The 23451-nt window shown below is 40.1% G+C and overlaps 1 protein-coding gene across 9 annotated transcripts in view; it reads left to right on the top strand.

Annotated features, from left to right (window-relative positions):
* KCTD1 (potassium channel tetramerization domain containing 1) overlaps positions 1–23451 on the top strand; it is a 52554-nt gene that overhangs the window by 15303 nt on the left and 13800 nt on the right. For 4 of the 9 annotated variants that reach the window (XR_014222981.1, XM_082236084.1, XM_082236083.1 and 1 more), the window contains exons 2-3: positions 10266–10444; positions 21937–22081. Coding sequence is in view for 8 of the 9 variants with exons in the window: in XM_082236077.1 (XP_082092203.1) it covers positions 10266–10444; positions 21937–22081 (324 nt within the window). In the remaining variant the exon portion in view is untranslated. Of the gene's footprint in view, positions 1–7950; positions 9867–10265; positions 10445–21936; positions 22082–23451 lie in introns of those variants that run through there. The other 5 variants (XM_082236081.1, XM_082236082.1, XM_082236080.1 and 2 more) reach the window with 3 other exon arrangements.

Below are 23451 nucleotides of genomic sequence, written 5' to 3'. Positions count from 1 at the left end.
CTGATGGGAGTTGTAGTCCCAAAACAGCTGGAGGGCTGAGTTTGGGTATGCCTGCTCCATTGAATCAGAAGATAGGATCCCCTCTGGGTTTGCTACTGTGTGAGAATGAAATTCTGGAGGGACAGAAGGAGGGGCGGGAAGCTGAGGAAGAGAATCAGTTGGACTAGATGGCCCTTGGCATCCCTTCCAACTCTACAATTATATGATTCTATGATCCCTTCAGAACTTTGAATGTGTTTAAATAGCCAACGTTGAGTCATTTTACAGACTATACACGATCCACGCACAGGAAAGTAAGGGGTGTGAGAGCATTTTTCCTGCCAGAGGCAGTTTCCTGGAAAAGCTCTGGTCAGCCCAGATGCATTAGGATTGCAATGGAAGGGCACTTTCTACTTTAGACTTGCAAAAAGCATTTCTTCACCTTACATGGAACCTTAAATGACTACAAAATTATCATTTCCTAAAATGAGTAATCGAAGAAAAATAAAATTGAAAGGAATCTTGTTGAAGCTTATTGGGGGGGAAATTTACACATCAAAACTCATTGAAAAGGGTTTGCACAGAACCAAGGAGAGGGGTGGGTGACAAAAAGCCACAAAGTGGGGGAGAACATTTTAAAAGGAAAGCAGAGGGTCTTGGCTGATCTTATGGAAATGCAGTCTTCTAAGGATCCTGTGACCAAATAAATCTAATTCAAAACCTGACCTCAGATAGAAAATTGCTGCACATGGAAGTTCTGTTTTGACAAACAATTTGCTTTTACTGGAAGGGATGCTCATTTTCCCTTTGGTCATACAGTCATAATACTTCTTAGGATTCCTTTGTATTCAAATGATCTATTGCTTTCTTTGTATGCCCTTTATGAATAAATGTGTTGAGGTGTGTGTTTATATGTATGTATGGGGATGGGGATGGGTGAACATAACTGGCAAAAATGAGCAGAGGCACCATATTGCTCTATTTCTGAGCTTTGGAATATTGGCAGGTAGGAAAGTGAGGGGCAGGGGAAATACTGGGTATGATAATCTTTCTTTCTTTCTTGAAATATTATATAACAGAATACACAAAAAGAAAAATACAGTTAATGTCCTTAGTATATACTTAGACGATTATTCACAACTTACAGAACAAATATTCATAAAGGATTTTACCAGGGAACACAATGCAGAGCAATGGCAGCTCTGTGTCTTGTGTAATATTTAATTGGGCCCTGAAGATAAAGTAGCATTCCTCTTGTTTAGTAATTACAGTGGAAAGAAATGTTCTGGGGTTGCCACCATAACTGTGCCATGGTATGCAATGTGATGCAGTTTTCAAGTGGCAATGCTTTCTTTTCTTTTTTCTTTCATCTTCTCAAAAACCACTTTCTCAGACTAATGTGCTTCTGAAATGTTCTTTTGTTTGCAGTAGCAAATATACTCCTGTTGTAAAGAATTCAGCTGCAGGTCACCGTTTGGTACTGCAGAGTTCAGTGACCACATTTTGCTCCTGGCTGTCCCAGCTGTGGCCCCTTCACACAAATCACTGGCAAGCTAACCCTATTCCTTATTACTACTCCAACATGACTTGGCTCCTATCCTATTTAATGCAGAAATAATAATAAGAAAATAGAGCTAATTAACAAAGTCTTCCAAACAAAACAGTATCATTTGGAGGGGGGGTGGAGTTGGGTTTTTTTAAACCAAAAACCAAAACCTTATTAAGGAAACCACCAGTTTCAGATAAATAGATTCAAGTGACTATAATACATGATTGATTAGTCTATGCTCACAGTATGGATCATGTTAAATGGTAGCTTAAACAAATAGATAATGCATGTGTGAAGCACAACCTACCTAGAGGTTTTCTTGTGCTGATCTCATTGAGGCTTGTGCAGGAGAACTTCCAGAATGCTTTTGCAGGAATAAATAGCACACATACCTACTTGGGGCAATCCCTTCCACCTCTGCAACTCCCTTACCAGGGAATGATGGGCTAGAGTGATAGGATTGGTGGGAGGCCTGCTGTGTTGCCTCCTATTGGTTTAAAGCGCCCTCCCACTGCTTCTCTGGGACACCCTCCAAAGCATACAGTAGGAAAAGGTATTATTGGAACTGCAGGAGAGAATTCAGCTCTTTGCCTTTTCCTCAGTCCACGTAGTGTGCTGGCTTCAGAGGAGAAAAGGAGCATGACAGAACACACACACACACACACACATACACACACACACACACACACACACACACCCTCCACAATCCATGCTTTCTGTTGCTTGGATCAGACCTGAAGCTTGGTTGACGGTTCACCCAGAAGCCAGCACTCTCTGAGCTTTGCAGCACTGCTACATTGAGTGAAACACAACTGCATGCCTTCTTATCCCATGAAACGCAGCATGACCTGCATGGCCTTGTGCTTGCTCTCCTCTCAGCTTTACACCTACGGCCTGCATGCCAGGCTAGTAGACTAGTAGTTCCTGCTATATGCAGGATGGACGAAGATACTGAAGATACATGTCCCCAATATTTTCTTCACCCCCAAATGGGCTGCCTTTACAGAGTAAAACCTAATTTGCTTATTTTGGTATGGTCTACTCAAAAGCAATTTCCTTGAAATAAATGAGGCTTCCTTCCTACCAAAAAAAGTAGTGATTCCCACCCTGCTTTTTTTGTTTTCCACCCAGTCACTACTATTCTGCTTGTCATCACTGGGCTGTTATTTATTAATATACAATCAGCATAAACAAAAATGTGAAATGAATCTGCAAACACTTTGCAGCTGCAGCAAGGTTACTATTCATCTAGGGACTGTACCGTAACACAGTAGTAGTTCTGTTTGTTTATCAGAGTTGGCAAAATGTTTTGTGCATGAGTTTTGCTGAGAGCTGTGAAACTGCACATATTTGTTGCCACTTGTTGTGCATTTTGTATCTTGATTTTTCTCCTGGGAGCTCCAGGCTGTGTACCTTTTCTTTCCCTTCTCCCTACCCCCTTTTTTATCTTAACCACAGCCCTGGGAGGTAGGCTAGGCCAAGAGTTGGTAGTTCAAACGCTAAATTTGTGAAACTGCACATACGTACTTGGGAGTACTTTTTTGCTTGTTTTTATTTATCAGGGTTGGCAAACTGTTTGTTTGTTTTGGTATTTTGCTGTGATTAGGAGGACTATGAAATGTTGCAATTAAAGCAAGGGGGCTATTGTGAATGACATATTTGTAACTTGCTTTTGCATTCAGGAACTCTCAGTTGTGTACATTACCTACCACCCTTTTATCTTAGCAATAGGAGCCACCCTCTCCCTTTCCCTGTAACTGTAATTTATTTTTAAACTGTACAGTGATGGGCAGCTAAGAAATCAAATAAATATTAGGAATAGCAGCCCTGTGGGATAGGCTAGGCTAAGTTAATACATGTGCATAAGCAGCAGTTCTTGCTAATAGATTGTGGAGTGGGGGGCGGACATGGGGCCACGATTCACCTGCAGCTCACCAGCCCACAAAATCCATTTGGGGTCCCTGGTGTTTCTTTCCATAATGGAGAGAAATGCATCTGTACTTAGTCTGTTTGCCTTTTCCAGCCTTGCTCCCAATCCCTTAACCTTTTGTGTTGTGGTTTTTTGTTTTGTTTTTTTTTAAAATTATGAGCCTGAGGGTAGGGATGGTCTTATTACTGATCATTATGAGCTGGTCTGAGGTACAGGCAACACCTGATTTGCATGGGGGTTGTGTTACAAGTCACTGTGCGCTCCTGCAGAGCACGCATATGCCTGCCTGTTACATCCAGCATCCATTGTGCCTTCTTTCAGTTCCAAAAATGACCCACACATGCAAGGTTGCATGTTCTTTGAATGCATGCAAAACAGGGGTTGCCGGTACTTTTTGAGCTGAAGAGCAGGTTAAAAATACTTTTAATAAATGTGTGACGCACGTAATCCTGCACTACCATATGTATGGGCTTGTGTAATTCGGAAGCATTTGCAATGTTGGTCAGGAGGATACCTATTCTTGTAGAACACAAGTTTTATTCACTAGTTAATACACTATGTCTCTGTAGCATACATGTATGTCTCCGTAGTATAGTACAGTATGCCTTTGTAGTATAGGTGCATTATGTCAAGATGATAGTGCTGAATTTCTAAGTATTTTAGATGTTTGAATACATATATTTTTTAAAGCTGATAAAAGAAAAAGCTGGCAGTTTCAAGGGGAGGGGTTGCTTTTATATCACTGGCCAAACTCTGATTCAAAAGAGCCACTGGATTGTAAAGGTGAGGTGTCTTGTCACCCCAGAGTGTCCAAACCTGCAACTTTCCCAGGGTGAAATTATATCTGTGCTCTCTCAGCAAAGATGGCAATTGGCAGTGGTGTTTTTTCTCTCTCTCACTTCTGAGGGTGAAATTGCCACGGGGAGAATAAACATCTAATGCGCCTTCCGAAAGTTTTACGATGGGTGTTAGCTTCTCCTTGCTGTTAGGTAGATGATCTGGAACAATCCCAAGGGAATGTGCCGCTCAAGTTCCAAAAGAAATAATTCAGTACTTCTGTTCTTCGTAAGTGCAGACAAAAGAAAGCAATCACTTTTGTCAAAACCTGGAAGAGTGAACTACCTTGGCACAAGTCAAGAACAATCAGGTATTCGCTCTCTGACCCCACCCCCGCAAATATTGTTTCCTGGAGCTGTGTCAAAACTTGGGGATCAAATATCCTGAATTATTTCGTGTCCTACAAAACTACCCTTTCATTGGGGAATTGGGGGAATGGTATTTGAAAGGACGTGAAAGTGTTTGTGGGAGAAGGACATTTGACCCTGTTGCAACAAGGCTGAAAGTTCCTCTTTTGCTGCACTCAGCGCACGAAAATGAGAAGCATCAGTCAGGCTTGTTGAATACTGGAATGCACATTTGAATGAGCATTTGAATGCATATAGGAGCATACATCTCACTGTTGTTGATGGAATGCATGCTTAAGATGTGTCATTCCATATCTCTGGAATCTGGCATGGCTAGAGTGGGCATGGGATTCAGAATGAGGACGGTATGACTTTGTACCACCTGACAATTCCTATATAGCGCAGGGATGGGTAACTTGTGGCCCTTGAGAGGTTGTTGCACTACAGTTCCCATCATCTCTGATCATTAGCCATTCTGGCCGGGGTTGCTGGGTTGCGGGTGCACCCGGCATTTCCCCATATGTGGCATTGCAAATGTATGAGACTGAAAATTTGGGCACATTTCTATTATTTCCCAAAGTAACTTTTCAAAAGATGTTGGCATTGATCGATGTTATTTTATTACAAATTTACAAAACAGAAAATATCAGTGGATGGTCATCTTAAAATACATATGCTGCTAGTCGTATATATGTCCACATTAGAGAACACAAAAGTTAGAGTGCCAGCTGTGTTGTCATACTACATGCAGTAAGTTATGGTTGTTATCCTAATATTGTGTGAGTCTGTGTACAGAGGTGTGCTACTTTGTATGTTATGCCTTTAAAAAGTGTGAGTAAGTAAAATTCAAAAGCATTATAAGAGCCCTGCTGAATGAGACCCAAGGCCCATGTATCTCACAGGAGTTAGCCAGATGTCTATGGAAGTCTACAAGCAGGATATGAATGTAAAAATACTGTAAGTGTATCAGGTTGCAGCAGTATTGTACCAGAGACTCCATAATGATTATGGGCAGGACTGGGAGAAGTATCATATATAGTTAGTTCTTAAATATTTTGTTGACATCTCAGGGAACATGTTGAAGATATATTTATTTAATTATATGTATAGATATTTTTTTCTAAGTTATAGGAATGGCATACAATATCCTGTCACAGGATATTTAGGTTTCAATGTGCATACATAATTGAAAGTATTGTACGTATAGTGATTCTTAAGAAGAGCTTTTTCATGTGCATTTTGTTCTAGTAGGAACAGCTGTGCTGCAGTTTGGTTAGGAACAGTCATGTTGTTAATTTGTATAAATAAGTGTTAGTGCAAATGTATAAATCAAGTTGATTTGAAGCCAATCACATGGTTTTGGAATTGTTTCTGATTGCTTCTGTTGTGTTTTAAAAAAAATAGCTTTTCACACACAGGGATAGGGAGAGAATTTGTCTAGGACCATTGCAATGTTTTTCTGCATTCCTACAGATGTATTCAGTTCATATTTTGACATCATATTTGCAGTGATTTGGAGTTCTTCATTCCTGAAAATGAGTTATTTCATAAGTTCGTGTTTGTAGTAGCAGTGGAGAGAACTATTTCATACATGGTACACAGGAAACAATTGAAGAAATGGTTACAGCAATTGACTCAGATTCTAGCATCATGCGAACCTACAGAAAGTGAAGGAGTTACTTTCCATTAAGTTTTAATTCATTTTTATTCTGTAGCGTTCATAAGAATCCTGCTGTTTCTAGCTTCCAAAATATAAATGATGATGGTCCTTGACTATCAGGCTCCTCCCATGTTTTCCCTCTGTCTCTCTCACACACACCTGTGATATGGGGATAATAATATTGAAGTATCACAGGAATGTTGTAAGAATTAATTTGAAACTTAAAAGGAAAGCAAAACACCACAATACAAAATAGTAGTATATGAGTGTTGGTAACATTTGAGCATTAAGGGTTTTAAGAAACTAGCATCAGTAGAAAAGGAAAAATTGAGGTCACAAACACACATTTGTGTATGAGAAAAGACTTTTTGGTTGGTAGATATTTGGCTTTGTTGGTACTGAAATAAACTGAAAAGTAGTAACTCAAAACCTTTCTGCTAAAATTACTGAGTATTGAATTGATTTCTCTTAGAAGATTCAGGGAAATGATGAAACTGCATGCATTACATAATACCTGCATGAGAGCACTGGATCTGGTCAGGTATATTTGCATATTTACCTGAGGGTCAGTGCAGCATGGGATTTGAGGTATTTTAAGTTGTGAGAACACATTTATACATATTTGTGTGTGTGTGTGTCGATTTGATCAAGATTGCATCACTTGTAGTGTTCTTAAGCTGGACAAATAATTGTAGTACCTACTTATGTGCACATATACGGTATTTTAGAAACATTGCAAGAAAGAGAAATAGGTTCAGCTAGGACAGTATTTTAAAGTGTCACAAAAGTGCAGAATGAATGTTGCATCCACATTAAAAAAACACATACCAGAACTCCCAGGATGCATGTGCACACTGGGCCTCATTGAAAGCATTGCATAATTTTAAAGCGTTCAGAATTTTGGGAATGATAATCAAGGTGAGGTGCTGTTTGTGAATTTCTGTAGTAGTGCCATTGCTAAAGTATGCATTTTCCTATTAACTGACACCATGTATAAAATTTCAGATGCATTAATTCATATTTCATTCCAGACTCATCCAGTCTCTGTTTTTGCAAAATGATATGTGTCTTGCATATTGCACTAGCATGATAAGGGCATTTGCATGTACTACTTTAATGGAAAAACCTTTCCAGACTTCATACAAAATGTTGCTTACCAGTAATGGCAAAATCATTGATGAGATTGTCATTCTGTTGGACACATGGCTCTCCCCTTCTCTTACAACTCCTGAAGTATGAAATCAGGAGAGGCAGATACCTTAAATGGATGATTTGTCAGTACACCTCAGGAGAGTGTTGCTTTGGCTCTGTCTCTCTCTCTCTCCACCCCCCCATTTGAAGGGTTTAGTGTTCTGCTTAGAAAGGTGGCTCATAGTACATGTTCAATGCAATTATTGGGATCTCTCACCTGTTCCTTTGCTATAAGCCAGAGACAGGGAACCTGTGGCTCTCTGGATGTTGTTAGGCTGCAGCTCCCATCTTCCCTAGTCAGCATGGTCGATGATGGCAGGAGTTTTAGTTCAATAGCATCTGAAGAGCCACAGGTGTCCCCCCCCCCTTGCTGTGAAATAAGCCCAACAAATATCAGCCAGACATATTTGTCAGGGAAAGGAGTGCTTTCTAGTAAGGATTTATAGTAAACCTGAATGTTGTGAGCTATGTTTTAAAGTTGTGTTGTTTATTAAAGGTAGAGAGTCCAGTTTCATGTCCTATAGTGAACAATCTTGGGTTAGATTTTATAATATAGGATATACTGTACTTTCCCACTTGTGTCTGACCTTCAGTATTTAAAGAGAGTCATTTTTCAGAACTAACACCTGCTGTTAAAGTTCTAGTAAGGAACCTGAGGAAGATGATACATTAGAACATGCCAGATTTCCTTTATGAAAATATTTTCTTTAAAGTCTTTTTGACTCTATTGTATTCCAAATTATAATAGATATGGGGGGAAATCATAAAGAAAATCATACAGAGCTGTATTCAACTCAGAGTAAACCCATTAAAATTTATGGAACTGATGAGTTGTGCCTATTAGTTTCAATGGGTCTACTCTGCGTAGGACTAGCATTGGACACAACCCACAGTATGTTTCATATACTCCACAAAGCTATTATTTGTTATATTCCCAAACTCTTCATTTTATCTATAGCCATCTCCTAAACATTTTATTTTCTTCTCTCTTTCCTAGCATTATGTTAAAAGAATGTACAGTCGTCCCACTCAAGGTGGTTGTGGGATGTGTAGACCTGTTTTTGTTGTTCTCCAAGTAGGGCTTCCAGCCTTTCCAAATCCTAAGAACATAGCATTCTTCAAATAACAATGATAGAAGTCACATCTTAACTCCCTTTCTTTGCTTACATTATTGCTCTGTTTGCTGTCCTTTGGACCTAATTGTCTGGGCCCAATATCCAAGAAGCTTGAATGCATTCTGCAACTCTGACCCTTAAACCTAGTTTCAATTTAAAAAATCTCTCATGTTGTTCTTTTTAAGTTTGAGCTACTGTTTTGAAGGAATGTAGTAGATTTAAGTATTTTTTTCACTTAAGTGTTATCTTATGTCAGGCATACGTTAGTATGCTCAGTTACATTGTCCAGTACAGTATATGCAGTTGCCTCTTTTTGCTGTGAATGATCCAAATGGTTCAGGCAGACTTAAGCAGACATCACAAATATTGAATAATGTCCAGCCGTTTTAGTGAAAGAATATTTTAAATGGTCAGGTACAGATTCATCTTTTAAAATGATGTGGTAATACAATGTTTGGGCCTCCTACAAATGGAAATGGTTTAATATTATATTTGTTCTCCACTGTGCAGAAGTATAAATACTCTGGAGAAGCTCATTCTAATTTTATCAGCCTCTTAGCCCCTTTATATGCAAAATGATTTACAGTGCTTATCCCAATGGCCCAATAATCCTAATAACTCTGTGGGGTTGTTCTCATTTTATGATGGGTAATTGGGATTAACAGTGCAACCCTATGCCTGTCTGATTAGTTGAGTCCTCACAGGTTATTGCTGATAATATGCATACAACCCTAAACAAAAAATCTGGGGAGTATTCTGTATCCTCAGTTGGTATATCCCAGCTACATCCTTGAGTGAATATGGTAAGAGGAAGTGCCGTTGCCTTAGAAATGTGCCCAGGTTTTGTTTTGTTTACATTCCAGAATTTTGAAACTGGTCTGCCTTGCTGGCTTCAGCAAAATGCTTTGCTTCGCTCTGCCCCACCCTGACTCTTTGCACAGGGCTAGCGCTTGCAGTTTACTGACATTGCATTTCCAGTTTGACTGAGGCGTTTGTTTCATCTGCATCTGCTTGTGGTGCTCCCTTTTGGAGATTTCTTCAGGAAGCTGCTCTGGGGATAGCAGCCTCTTTGGGTGCAGAGGGGCATCTGTCACAACTTGTATAATATTTACATGGAAAATGTCTTTCTCAAAGGCTCTCGGTGCCCCGTGTTTTACAGTACATGAACAGTTGGCTAGTCCAGGTGTTTCCTCTTCTGTTTGCGTGATATGTGAATTGGAAATTCAAGAGAAGAGTTGGCAGAATGGAAGAGCTGAGGGTTTGTATTTACCTATTTTAACTGCATAGCGCATAGGTGGGTTTGGGACATAGCAAAATCCTGCTTCTCTCCTCTCCCTTTGCATTTTTTGATCTTTGTCATTATTAGTGACTTAATCTAGCTCTGAAGTATGAGCTAGTTTTCATTTTTAAACAGAAGTTTGAAAATACTGCTTTTCCATAGAGTGTGTTCAAAGAACAGTCTTTATTTATTTTTCCCCCTAGCTTGCAATGTAACTAGATTTCAAGTTTAACTGACTTCCTGAGCTTTATTTAAAGATGGAGACTGAGGTTTGGTGCTGGTGATGTTTTATTCAGTCTTAAATGTGAACTTAGCTGTGTTGTTGGCTTTTCTAAAATAGAAACTCAAAATCCTAATGGTGTTTGTGTCTTTTCACAGGACAGTCGGCCCAATATGTCAAGACCTCTGATCACTAGGTCCCCTGCATCTCCTTTGAACAATCAAGGCATCCCCACGCCAGCCCAGCTCACAAAATCCAATGCACCGGTACATATTGATGTGGGTGGGCACATGTATACCAGCAGCTTGGCCACACTTACTAAATATCCTGATTCAAGGTAATTCTAAGGACTATGTTGCATGTCTCTGGCAGCCTTGTTAATTTACTCACTTCTATCGTCTGACCTCTGTAACCTTCTTACTTGGTGCAAAACCACTTCACTTGAAGGTGAATCCATACACGTAAAGTCGTAGTTGGAAAGGATTTTGCTAAATGAAACACACCAGTGGATTTTGTTTCTCTACCCAGAAGCCACGAGTAACTGACCCACATCACTCATAAACCAGATTTTTTGCTGTTTTTCTTTGACACTTTCTGTTGAAATTTTGTCAGTCCTTCTACACAATATCACCTCAGAATAATGGGTTCCAACTTAGCATTTGAATCATCTGCTTTAGAAGAGGGTTGGTTTTCTTTTGGATCTGGAAGAGGGAGGAATTTTCTGCCATCAGAATCTCGGATAGAGGGTGTATCTGAACAATTAAAACATAAAATAATTACATTTTTAGACAAATATTTGCTACGTAATAAACATGTACATAGTCCTGGACAAAAGCATTTACTGACATGCACCTGAACAAATGATGCATCTTTGCTAATTTTAATGTAATCTTCTTTCATTTTAAAGGAAACAAGTTACCTGGGTAACTGCGAATTTTATGTACTTACAGTACTCTAGTGAGTACTGTTGGTCTAGAGTAGGGCTTGAGTAACAGGTTTCTAAAACCTTCAAATTATTTTTTATATAGACTCAATGACTGAAATCGCAAACAGCGATTTGAGTATGCCAATCAGATGATCATCACTGTCATCTTTGGCAGCACTAGTAATTTAGTCTGTGGGAGTGAAGCCTAGTTTCAGACCTCCCACATGCTTCCTGCGAGTAGTGATTGGTGACTAGAATTATGTGCGCAGTATCAATTGGCATTTCAGTTTCTGATTCAGCAGGGAATATGCATGTGGAAGTCACATTTTACTTTTGGGTCCTCCTTGCTTAATCAGGTCCAACTGTTTGTTAGGCGCCATGCATTCAGTGTAGTAGGCCCACCTCAGATTAAATAGGCACCCACCTTGCAAAATTCAGGTGCATGGCAAAGACTTTCTTGTTTTAGCAGGCATTTTAAGGCAGCATTTGAGTTAAAGTTAGATTTCATAATTATTTCTAAAGGTATGATTCTCTGTGTGCGTTATTTTTACATGTTCCACTAAGATATGCTGATGATTAAATAGTATATACAGATGTACCTTGGAAGTTGAACAGAATCTGTTCCGGAAGTCCATTTGACTTCCCAAATGTTCGACTTCCAAGGCATGGCTTCCAGTTGGCTGCAGGAAGTTTCTCACCAGACCTTCAGCTTCCAAAAGAACATTTGAAAACTGGAACAATCACTTCCAGTTTTTGATCGTTTGGGAGCCAAAATGTTTGGCAACTAAGCTATTTGAATTCCAAGGTAAGACTGTACATGTCTGAAATAAATAAATCTGTTTCCTGGGTAAGGAGAAATTGCATTTAGTTATAACAGGAAATAGTTATTATGTCATTACTTATATTGAGCAGGTATCTAGAGAGATTGATGCAACACTACCTGCTAGATTTAATATATTAGATCTTGGTGGTAGTGGTGGTGTCACTTCTGTTTGAACCACAACAAAAATCTACTGTGCCTGCTCACAAAGTCATTAAAATTCACATAGTCAAATGAGGAATAGTCTCACTAATGAATGAATTCCACGCCCCACAAGTGTTTTTCAGTTCACAGATGATGCTATAGTGTCTTGGTCCATTATTGGTACAGAATAACTAATTGTAAACTAACTGCAACAGTGTGTTCCCTTGTGTCAGCTTTCTTTTTTGTAGAAATTAAGAAAAATCTATGGAAGCCAGACCTGTAGTATTTGTGATTTCAGGAGAGATTGGGATCTTTCTAGAATATGAGGGGTTGCAACATGCCAGTATTTATTTATTTTTACCAGTTTTAGTTTAGAGTACTAAATTATAGAATTTGTAGGAAGAGTGTGGTGGTAAATGAGGAACAAAAATATCATAAGTTCACAAGCAATCCAAAAAAACCCCAGAACTCTGGCATCATAGTGGAGCAGTAATAGTCTGGTCTTCAGCTGGTGGGTTGGGACCCACTAATCTGTGGTGGGCCCAGCAGCAACACTACCACCTTACAAATACATGATCAAAATTTAAGAAAAGCTCTGTGCCCAAGCATGAAGAAACGTAACAATTCATATAACTTACTTTTCTGAGAATTCATGAAGTTAGCACCCCAGCTTCTGCTATGCTAGTCTTTCCTAAATTGCTATATGGTTTCAAAGCAGTTTAATATACTTCTTGTGTATAATTGCAGGACTAAACAGAGTCTGCTTGTAGCTTTACAGCCAACACCCATGGCCACCCACAGGGTATGTTTGAAGCTTCAGTATATAGCTGCCAAGTTCTCTGCTGTTTCTTGCTGGCTTTGTTCCACTTTTTTGCTGGCTTTGCATTTGGAAAGCTTTGCCCCTTTTGAGATTTGTTTCCCAATGCTTTGTTAAAAGACAGCCACGAGGTGAGGAAGAGCTTTTGGATCTGAAGGCATTATTTTCAAACTGATGCTTTGGCCAATAAAACCTTACCTGTTCCTATGGCATGCATTATGTGAAATCACACAAGGGAGAGAGGGCCACAAAATTTTACTTCTCCCTGTTAGTGACACTCAGCATGCCATCTCAAACCATGTTTTTGCAATCAGAATTTCTCTTCTCTCTCTTTTCAGATTCTCATGTCTGCTGCTCTGATTTGTTGTTGGCTGAGGGCAAAACCAGAAGTTAGCTTAATTGCTTAGCTGTCTGTGTTTTTTTTCCTTTATTTAATTACAGTCATGGGGACAATTTTTCCATTGGGACCACAAAGCGCAGAGAGGAGTTGTTTAACTCTTCCTTTCTAGCTGTGTTCCAACTGAAAAGTACCCCTGTGCAGGTAGGAGACTTAGGGACAAAACACTTCCATTGTCATCACTGAAAACTTGTTTCTAAGCCTTATAACTGGTGTGTGTGTGTGTGTGTGTGTGTGTGTGTGTGTGTGTGTTGGAATCACAGCTGGGGAGAAAAGAGTTAAATCCTCTTCCCCATACACTGTTGTCCCCAGGAACATCGGCAGTCCACACCTGTAATTAAGTCAAGAAAAAAAACAAAGATAAAGTTGCCTGTTGTGCACTTACTGTAATGCTTTGTTTGACTTGGTTCTTTTGTTGAGAGCATAAGCTGGTGGATACTTAAATCCCATTGCTTATTTTGAATTTAATTCTACTCCATATACAGGGCTCATCAAAATTTACTTTCTACCAATTCCATTGCAAGCATCCTTTCCCTGTTTACAAAAATGAATAAACTGAGTACGTGCGAGGCTCATCCTAGTAGTGATACTGGCACTTTCCCTACCTCCAAAGTTCAGCATGATGTCTGAGGTGCTGTCTCACTTCTGCTCAACTTGGAGGATGTTCAGGATCAGTGACAAGCGCAAACCTTTGTTTGTCCTTGGTAGACAGCCAGGCTTGTGGCTCCTGCCCATGCATGCGTTCTTGTCACAGTCTTGCTTTGTGACTTGCCATCTTACCTTTCTCAACAAGCCAGCATGTGATTTCGCTGTAGAGCAAGGACAGGCAGCAGGATCTGACCAGCAAGCTGGGTGCTTATCTCCCCTATCCTGCCCTCTTGTCAGGTGACCTAGTTTTGCCCATGCAGTTTGAAATCAAACCATCTGGGTAAAAGTACAGCGCTCTGCAAGCCCAGACAATCAGCTGACATCATAGAATCATGGAATTGTAGAGTCGGAAGGGGTCCCAGGAGTCATCTAGTCCAACCCCTTGCAGTGCAGGTGTAGGGCAGCTAGGCATGGCTTGGCCAAAGTAGCCTGACAGGCCAAATGGGGAAGACCTGGAGAAAGTGAAAATGAAAGTTCACAGTGCAGTGAAATGTAAAGCTACAGCATCAATTAATCAGCCACAAGCTCTGCTGTCATGGTTGGGCAAAAAGATTCGTGCATTGCAAGGAGTTGGACTCGATCACCCCATGGTCCTTTCCAACTCTGCAGTTTGATGATTAAATGATTTGAACACCTGTAACAGCTTTTCATTTCATTTCATGTAGTTCTGGTCATAGCTTGTTTTAGCACTTTTCCCTGCCATTTGCTCTTTGCTGATGACTTCTATATCTTCCTACCGCCAGCCCAGTTTTTGTTCCAACATTCACCCTTCCATAGAAATATTTGACAGTGAAGAGAGAATTAAAGAAAGAAAACATTTACACTATAAAGTTTCCTCACACCTCCTCCTAGCTCAGAGGACCCTCACAGCCCCCAAAACCTCTGGCATTTTAATGAGGGTGTCCTGATTATTCCAGGACACCCTCATTAAAATACTTATTCCAGAAGTAGGAAGTTCAGAACAGGCTTTGTTTGCATGCTTATACAACACATCTAAATATCTATTGTGGTAATCCTATAAACCCCATTCTACAATCCAGGGAGTTAGCTCCACTCCCAGTAATCAAATAAAGTAAGTTCTGGGTTTCAGGCCCCCTTTTTGTTATTGTATTAGCCACCCTTGAGTTCTGCTTTCTCTTTGAAGTTTCCTTTTCCTGTACAGATAAGTTAGTGGCTGTGCCGCCTCTGAGCCAAGCTAGTCTTCCCCAGGTGCATTCTCCCTCTTTATGTGCTACCAAAGAAGAGGAGAGCCTGTGTACCATTTTGCTACCAATTCCCAGCACTGACCTTGAGCAGCCTGTGTTTACTCCCAGACAAATCAAGAACAATGCAGCGTTCAATACTGTCTGCCTCTGTCTCCTTAACATGCATGGGTTTATTTTCAAACACTAAGATATAAATTCTATGAAGCCTATATTAATACCTGAATACATTTATAATGTGTATTTTTCAGCTGAGTGAAGAGATTCATTCTATATTTTTATGCTAGCATTTGCATCTGTCATGTTCATCCCAAGTAGTTAACACATTATTGCTCTTGTAATGACCACATCAAATTTTATTTTCATCGAATTTTATTTTCTCTGTTTTCAACCCCCAGAAATCTATAATTGTACAATAAATTGGAATGAAATGAATCCCTTGTGAGACATGAATTTAAATAAAGATTGTAGAGTTTCTTTTTTTAGGGAAATTAAGCTGCAGTGGACATTACCAGTAGGCATACATAACCCACACATGTGAATGGGATAGGATGAGTTTTAGCTGTTCATGTAATTTATTAACCACTTCTCCATTAAAAATGCTCCAAAGCTACAACCCTAATTCCACTTACCTGGGAGCAAGCCCCATTGAATTCAGTATGGATTACTTCTGATTAAACATGGTTAGGATTGTGCTTTAAGATAATATGACATGTAAAAGTAACTGATTGACTGACTTAATTTTTATTCAAAGTATATATTTTGAGCTTGGCAGTCAAGTTTTTAAAAAGTTAAAAAAAGAAAGAAATTGAGAATAGAAATGTTCTTGCATTCTTTAGTTGTCTCAGGTAGGTAAAGGACAAGGCAGAGCAGTCTGTGCAAAAATGTAGTAGTTGCATATGCTCCCTGCAGGTACAAGATTTCTGGATTTCTGTGCCCATGAGTTTTTTCAAGACCTGTTTGTGGCCAGTGTACTTACTAGTGTGGATGTAGTGGATCCTTGCCTTGCTGCACTTGGGATAAGTGAATCCCTGTCCCTGCCCTGCGGATCTGTGAAATGTTATTGGCTTCATTTGACATATTTTTTGAGTTGTCAGTGCACTCGAACTCTTCTGTGTTCCTTCTGTTAAAATATCCCTGCAGTAATTTATATTGGGCAGAATATTCTGTCAGGAGAGCATAGATTCACTTGTGTCTTCCATATCCCCATAACACATATCCAGCTATAATTTCAAAGCAGAAGCTATAACATTTCATTGAAATGGGCTTTTACCCAGTACAGTGATTTTTCACTAGGGTTGTGTGTGTGTGTAGTTACCTGAATATAATTGTGAGGAGATTATGTAACATGGTCACAAGGTTCTGGTTTATACATAAACATAGAGATCTAGTTTGCATAGTAACTGCTTTCCCTTTTATCCTCATTAGTGGTAGCAATTAATTTACACTCTTGTGCAACTACATATTATGTCTCAGGTACTAAGACAGTAATTTATGGCTTTACTCCAGGAGCCAGAACCGCAAATTCTAAACAGTAGCAGCAAGCATTTCCAGGCCACAGCTCCTCTGCTGATAGTAGGTTCTAAACCTGTCTGGCCTTGTTTAAGATTCAACTGAATGAGGTCCAGAACATGCTGCTCAAGTAAGTTCATTAAAACCCTTCTTAGCTTCCCTTTTATCCATCTGAAAATTGATTTCTTTTTAAACGGTTTAAGAAGATGCCTCAGGGCTTCAGAGCCTATATTAAAAAAATGAAATCTCTTCCTGTCTTGGAGCAACACAAATAGTCAATACAAAATTGACAAATGATCCTTTAAGGATATCCATTGAATCCATTATCTCCAGGCCCCTGTGTGAGACACTTCATCACAAACATCATCATCTTGATGATACATTGCAGAAGAAACGAGGTGAAAATCAGATAACTCCCCACCCCCAGTATTTATAGGCAGACTGCCACAATCATTGAAGTAAACCGGTATCGGCCAGAATAGGTTGGGATTGCTTTCCTTTCTTGAAAGTTAACTCAGTTATGTTTAACATATTTCAAATGGAAAGAAACAAACTGTTTTATGTTGAAAGCATTTGTCGTAAGGGATAGATGACATGTTATACCATACAACAAATCCTTTCAACGAAAACCAATTTGTAAAAGGCTTGCAAACTTTTTAACAGGCTATTGTTGTAGGAAATGCCTCCATATCATCCTACCCAGACACTCAGATCAGCTTAGTGACGCCCTCCTGGTTGTGCTGTCACCTGCAGAGGTCCATGTTGTGGCAACCAGAGGGAACCTATTCAGTTGTGGCATCCCCTCTAGGGAATCATGTCCCATCTGAGTTGTGGGAGGTGTCCACATTGATGGGATTTTGACTCATTTCTTATTTATCTAACTTCCCAGTCCTTAATCTGTGTTAGGTTTCTATTGTTGTTGTTGAATTATTATTATTATTATTATTACTACTACTACTACTACTACTAAAATTTCTATACTGCCCTTCATCCGAGGATCATAGGCCGTTTACAATATAAAAACAAAAAAATGCACACCATAGTGACAAACAAACAAATAACCCTAAAGGTAAAGGGACCCCTGGCCATTTGGTACACTCGCGTATGACTCTGGGGTTGTGGTGCTCATCTCACTTTACTGGCCGAGGAACCCGGCGTACAGCTTCTGGGTTTTGTGGCCAGCATGACTAAGCCACTTCTGGTGAACCAGAGCAGCGCACGGAAACACCATTTACCTTCCTGCTGGAGCAGTACCTATTTGTCTACTTGTACTGCGTGCTTTTGAACTGCTAGGTTGCCAGGAGCAGGGACCGAGCAATGGGAGCTCACCCCATTGCGGAGATTTGAACCGCCGACCTTCTGATTGGCAAGCGCTAGGCTCTGTGGTTTAACCCACGGTGCCACCCGTGTCCCACAAAAAGCACTTAAAAGGCCACAGATTGTTTAGAATCATAGAATCATAGAGTTGGAATAGACCACAAGGGCCATCGAGTCCAACCCCCTGCCAAGCAGGAAACACCATCAGAGCACTCCTGACATATGGTTGTCAAGCCTCTGCTTAAAGACCTCCAAAGTAGGAGACCCCACCACACTCCTTGGCAGCAAATTCCACTGTCGAACAGCTCTTACTGTCAGGAAGTTCTTCCTAATGTTTAGGTGGAATCTTCTTTCTTGTAGTTTGGATCCATTGCTCTGTGTCCGCTTCTCTGGAACAGCAGAAAACAACCTTTCTCCCTCCTCTATGTGACATCCTTTTATATATTTGAACATGGCTATCATATCACCCCTTAACCTCCTCTTCTCCAGGCTAAACATGCCCAGCTCCCTTAGCCGTTCCTCATAAGGCATCATTTCCAGGCCTTTGACCATTTTGGTTGCCCTCCTCTGGACACGTTCCAGTTTGTCAGTGTCCTTCTTGAATTGTGGTGCCCAGAACTGGACACAGTACTCCAGGTGAGGTCTGACCAGAGTTTAATTAGCCAGATGCTTAGAAGAAGAGGAATGTTTTTGTTTGGCACCTAAAGATATGTAATAAAGGCACCAGGTGAGCCTCTGGGGAAAGCATTAAACAAGGGGAGCCACCCTCCAAAAAGGCCTATTATTGTATTGCGACTCTCCAGACCTCTTGTAGAGAAGGCATATAAAGAAGGGCCCCAGATGATTGCAGGGTCTAGTTTTATTCTAAGTGTTACATTGTGCTATACATCACTTTCTTTTTTTAGTGGTATAAAAATATTTTTAAATGAATCATTTAATTTTATTTTTCAAACACATCTCCTTCTGGTGTTGTTTAACAGATAACATGGCTTCAGTGAGAGAGTAACTCATGTGCAATCTCAAGAGTTCATAGAAAACAGTTTGCAGAGAAGATGACTAGTTGTCAAAGCGAACAGGAACCCAGGGATAGGGTGGCATCAAGCCTTGGAATTCCTAAGAATCTAGAAAACAGGAAATGAAGGCAAACTCATCAGGACCCATGATATTAAGGGGTCTTGTTCCCATCTGAGTCAATTCCAATAGACTTAGTCTGCAGTTTTTATACATTATCAGGCCTGGCCAGGCTTCACACATCCTTGCCTTGGAGCGAGATTGGCTGGCACCAGCTGCTGAGCAACTTCATATCTGTTCTCCTCTTGAATAAGGGTTGGCTCTGTCTTCTGAGTTGACTAGCACAAACCTGTTTGGGAAAGAGAGGGAAGGAACTGGTCAAATTATGCAAGTGATTGCTTAACAGCAACCACAGATTGGATGGCTTGAAAAGTGGGTTAGACAACTTCATGGTTTAGAAGGCTATGTTCTACCTCCACTGTCAGAGGCAGTATGGTCCTGTATACCAATTGCTGGAAATCACAAGTGGGTTCAGTGCTTTTTTGCTCAAATCTTGCTTTCAGGCTTCCAAAAGGTTGGCCACTGTGAGAACAGGATGCTGGACTAGACGGGTCATAGGCCTGGTCTGGCGGGGCGTTTCATATATTCTTATGTTCTTCACTATTCAGTTAATTTCTTCGATTTTTCTCAAAGATTTTACTCTTAAGTCCCTTTTTACATTGTTCATATTATCAGTCATTTTCAGTACAATACGAATATCACTCAGGAGAAAAGATGTCAGGGTTGTTGGTTTTAGAAGGAAAACTACATGAATGTTGACAAACGTCTGGGGAACTAGTCAAACCCACTCCATTTTGAAACATTTCTTGACCCTTTATTTGTTCATTTTTCTATTTATTTACTTTCTTCAAAGACAACTTTCCCAATATAAATCTTCGATTTTGTTAAATCTGTGAACAGTTCATTTGCCTCTCGGGTTGCATTTTGAGTTTGTACAGCTGCTTTCTGCCTTGGGCCACAGTGAGTCTGACAAAAATTATCAGTTTCATCGGGTTGCTACTTGGAAGTTCAGAAGCAAATATTAAACCAATGCAGACATGTGTGAGAGACTGACCTTCTGGATAGGAGGATGAGGTGCACTGGCGAGCACAGCAGTTGGGTGGTAGGGATAATGGCAGGAAGAAGCATCAGCTTGCATTTTAAACTACCTTCTCCTGTAAGTGGCTTTATAGTGGAAATAGTGGACCTAGAAAGGAGAAGAAAACCTTGTGAGGTCTCTAAAGGTGACATAACAGTAACAGGCATTTGTTCTGATGGAAAACATTGGTAAGAATAGTCTTGACATCCACATCCCATCTTATTGACATTCTTTAAAGCTTGGATCACTAGTGTCTGCTTGCTTTGATATATGACTAATAATAATGAGAACAACAAACCTGTTGCCTAATGGGGGCTGTCCAAAGTCATGACCCATATGATCCTGCTGAATGTTTTCTGCCTTCAAGACAAGAGAAGTCTTGTTCTAAGTGGTCAGTTTACTTTGTAAATGGGAAAAGAAATAAAGTCCTAAAATTAGGGTCTTTGGGCACTTTAATATGTAATCTGAATGGGCTGTTCCTGAAAGTCAGTGGAAGATCAGTGATTTCATAGAGTGAAAATAGATGGTTCAAAAATACAAATTACTAAATTGTATGCAGATTTAATAGGACTTGATTCTAGCTGAGTTGCATTTGTCTGTGCCATGTTTTCACGTAAAATTAGATAAATTGATTAATGTTCAGGGTAGATCAGCAACATAAAGAATACAGAATGTGATATAAATTGGAAACATGTATGGTGTTTCTCTGAACATCAGCAAGAGATACCACTAGGCTTAAAATCTTGTATGGTAGAACTGAGAGTGGTCCTCTGTCCAAAGCTTTTAATGTCTACTCTAGCAACCTTACTGGCTCCACCTTGATTGACATTCACTCACAGAAGGTCATTATGTATTTTATTTTGAAAATAAATCAAATGGGACACTAGAGGGGACAACCAATATCAAATTGCTGCTCATCCGGGAATCTGGATGGCTTAGGCTGCAATCCAAAACCCATTTGCCCCTCCTCCGAGCCCTGCCAGTCCTTGCTGACTTCCACCCATGGAACAAAGCCAACATCATTCTGCCAGCACAGAGATGCTGGCATTGCTTTGTACTGGCAGAGTGATAATTGCATCACTCCATGGGTGGAAATCAGCATGGAACTCCCTGTTCCACCTGCAAAATGGGTGGGTGGGCAGAAGGGTCAGTGGCAGAATCCCTGTTGGTAAGAGCTGATGGAAAACCTCAAAATGAGCTAGCCCAGGATATGTTGGATTCAAAACCAGCCCCTTCGCCTCCACTTCACAGGAAGTGGAAATGATAGATGAAAAATGAAAGGCTAATGGAATCATAAGTAAAATGAAATGCTGAAATAGTTATCTTCTGATTTAGAATTGCAACCCTGGTGTCTTTCACACGTGGGGGAGGAACACAAACACAAGAATGAAAACATGAAATATTCAGAATATTAGAATCAAAAGAGAGTGGTTACTAGAGTTCACATGCTTAGATTATTTTGGTTTAGAGCCAAATACCACAAAAAATCTTAGCCCTGAAGGTTTATGTTGCAATAAGTTTTAAATAGAAGAAAATTACGTGTATGGGTAAAAGTACTTCTAATGGGCATGCCTTCTTCATTCAGCATCACTTTCAAAGATGTTTTAAGAAACGATTGAAATGGAAATGCATTCCGTGTTGCCCTATTTTCATTGTAAATATCTGAGGAGACAAGTCCTCTCATTAATATTAAGTTCAAAATTGATTCAAAAATTCACATTGATAACATATCACTGTGTCATTTTCATTGCCATAATATTGTTTTCACCATGAAATGTTGCTATCGCTGAGCTTGATTAATGCAAAAACGTGGATTCAAGAAATTCCAGTGACCAAGGTCAGTGACTCCTGGTGACTTAAAGATGCTGACTGCAAATTGACTTTTCTCTCATTTTCAGAATTGGGAGGCTTTTTGATGGCACAGAGCCAATTGTTTTGGACAGCCTGAAGCAGCACTACTTCATTGACAGAGATGGCCAAATGTTCAGATATATCCTGAATTTTCTACGAACATCAAAGCTCCTCATACCAGATGATTTCAAGGTGAAATTTTATGCATCGTCATCATCCTATTTGAAATGTTTAGAAAGGAGGTAGAGTAATCAGAACTGCCATGTGCCGGGAGCAAGGCTTGTGGGTTGCATTGATGGATGCTGGCAAATAATAGATCTCTTAAATGAATATTTGAAAATATGGAGCATACAGTTTAACAAGTGAATTATAAAACACATTTCATATCATGGGAAGAGTCTATGCATGTTAAGCATGCTTTCACCTGACATTTCCTGAACACATGGACAGGGAGGCAGAGCCAGTGAACAGAGGAGAGTGTGAGTTGAACCACCAAACAATCTTAAACTGTAGACATCCATACCATTGAATGTCCCCCCCATGCAGTTTGGTTCCCATTTGTATCATAGAGGCTTAACCTATGATCATAAGCCACCATAAGGGTAAGATTGTCAGCTGTACTTTGATTGAAGACGCTATCTTTCCATTTTGAGTCCCTGAGAGGCATGTGGAAGGTAGGTCCATAAACAGCTGGCAGTCTAATAGTTAAATGGAACCTCCAAATGGAGAACAATGTGCCCCTGAATACCAGCTGCCAGTGGGCAGCAGCAGGGAAGGGCCACTGCCTTTATGCCAGGGGTGGGACACATTCCCACCCAACCCACAGTTTCCCTTCCCCTGCTTCCCCCAGCAGCATGGCTGCTGTTGGGAACAAGATGGTCTGTTGTCTAATCCAACAGGACTCTTAACATTCATAGGAATGCAGTCAAAACCTTAGTCACTCAACCAGTTTATTGAGCATTCATCTTTATTCATTTGTAGAAGGTTTGCAAAGAGGTTAGATAATGGCTTCTGTTGATTGAGTATTCATTCTGATTTGTTCAGAGCTTGTGTATCGTGCTAAGGAATTGTTGTCCCTCACTTCCCTTACTTGTAAAAAGTTCAGATTGTTTTTTGGAAGCAGGTTGGCTGTGTAAGAGCACCAGATCCACTTTAACTGCACAACCTACACAGTTGAATCCTAATCACAGAATGCAGCGACAGCCTCAGAGCAGTCCCCACGCAGAATCTTGACTTGAACCAGATAATTGTAGGTTATTCATACAAATGACCTACTTGAATGAGCAATGTAACCTGTGATCAAGGAGCTCATGCTTTATTTATTTTTATTTGCTGTATTTGTACTCAAGTTTCCTTCCAGGAGATCAAGGTGGTATGCATGTTCTCTTCTCTCTTTCTCTTCCCTGTTTATCCTCAAAATAATCCTTTGATGTAGGCTTGACTAAGGGAGAATAACTCGTCCACGTCACCCAGTCAGCTTCACAACTAAGTGGAGCTTTGAACCTGGGTTCCCCCAGTGTCAGTCCCACTACTTTTCTGTAGGACTTAGTTGAAGTTAAGTG

This window comes from Podarcis vaucheri, assembly GCF_965113315.1.
Source record: "Podarcis vaucheri genome assembly, chromosome: 8".
Lineage (NCBI taxonomy): Eukaryota > Metazoa > Chordata > Lepidosauria > Squamata > Lacertidae > Podarcis > Podarcis vaucheri.
This window is presented reverse-complemented; position numbering and strand designations above follow the sequence as displayed.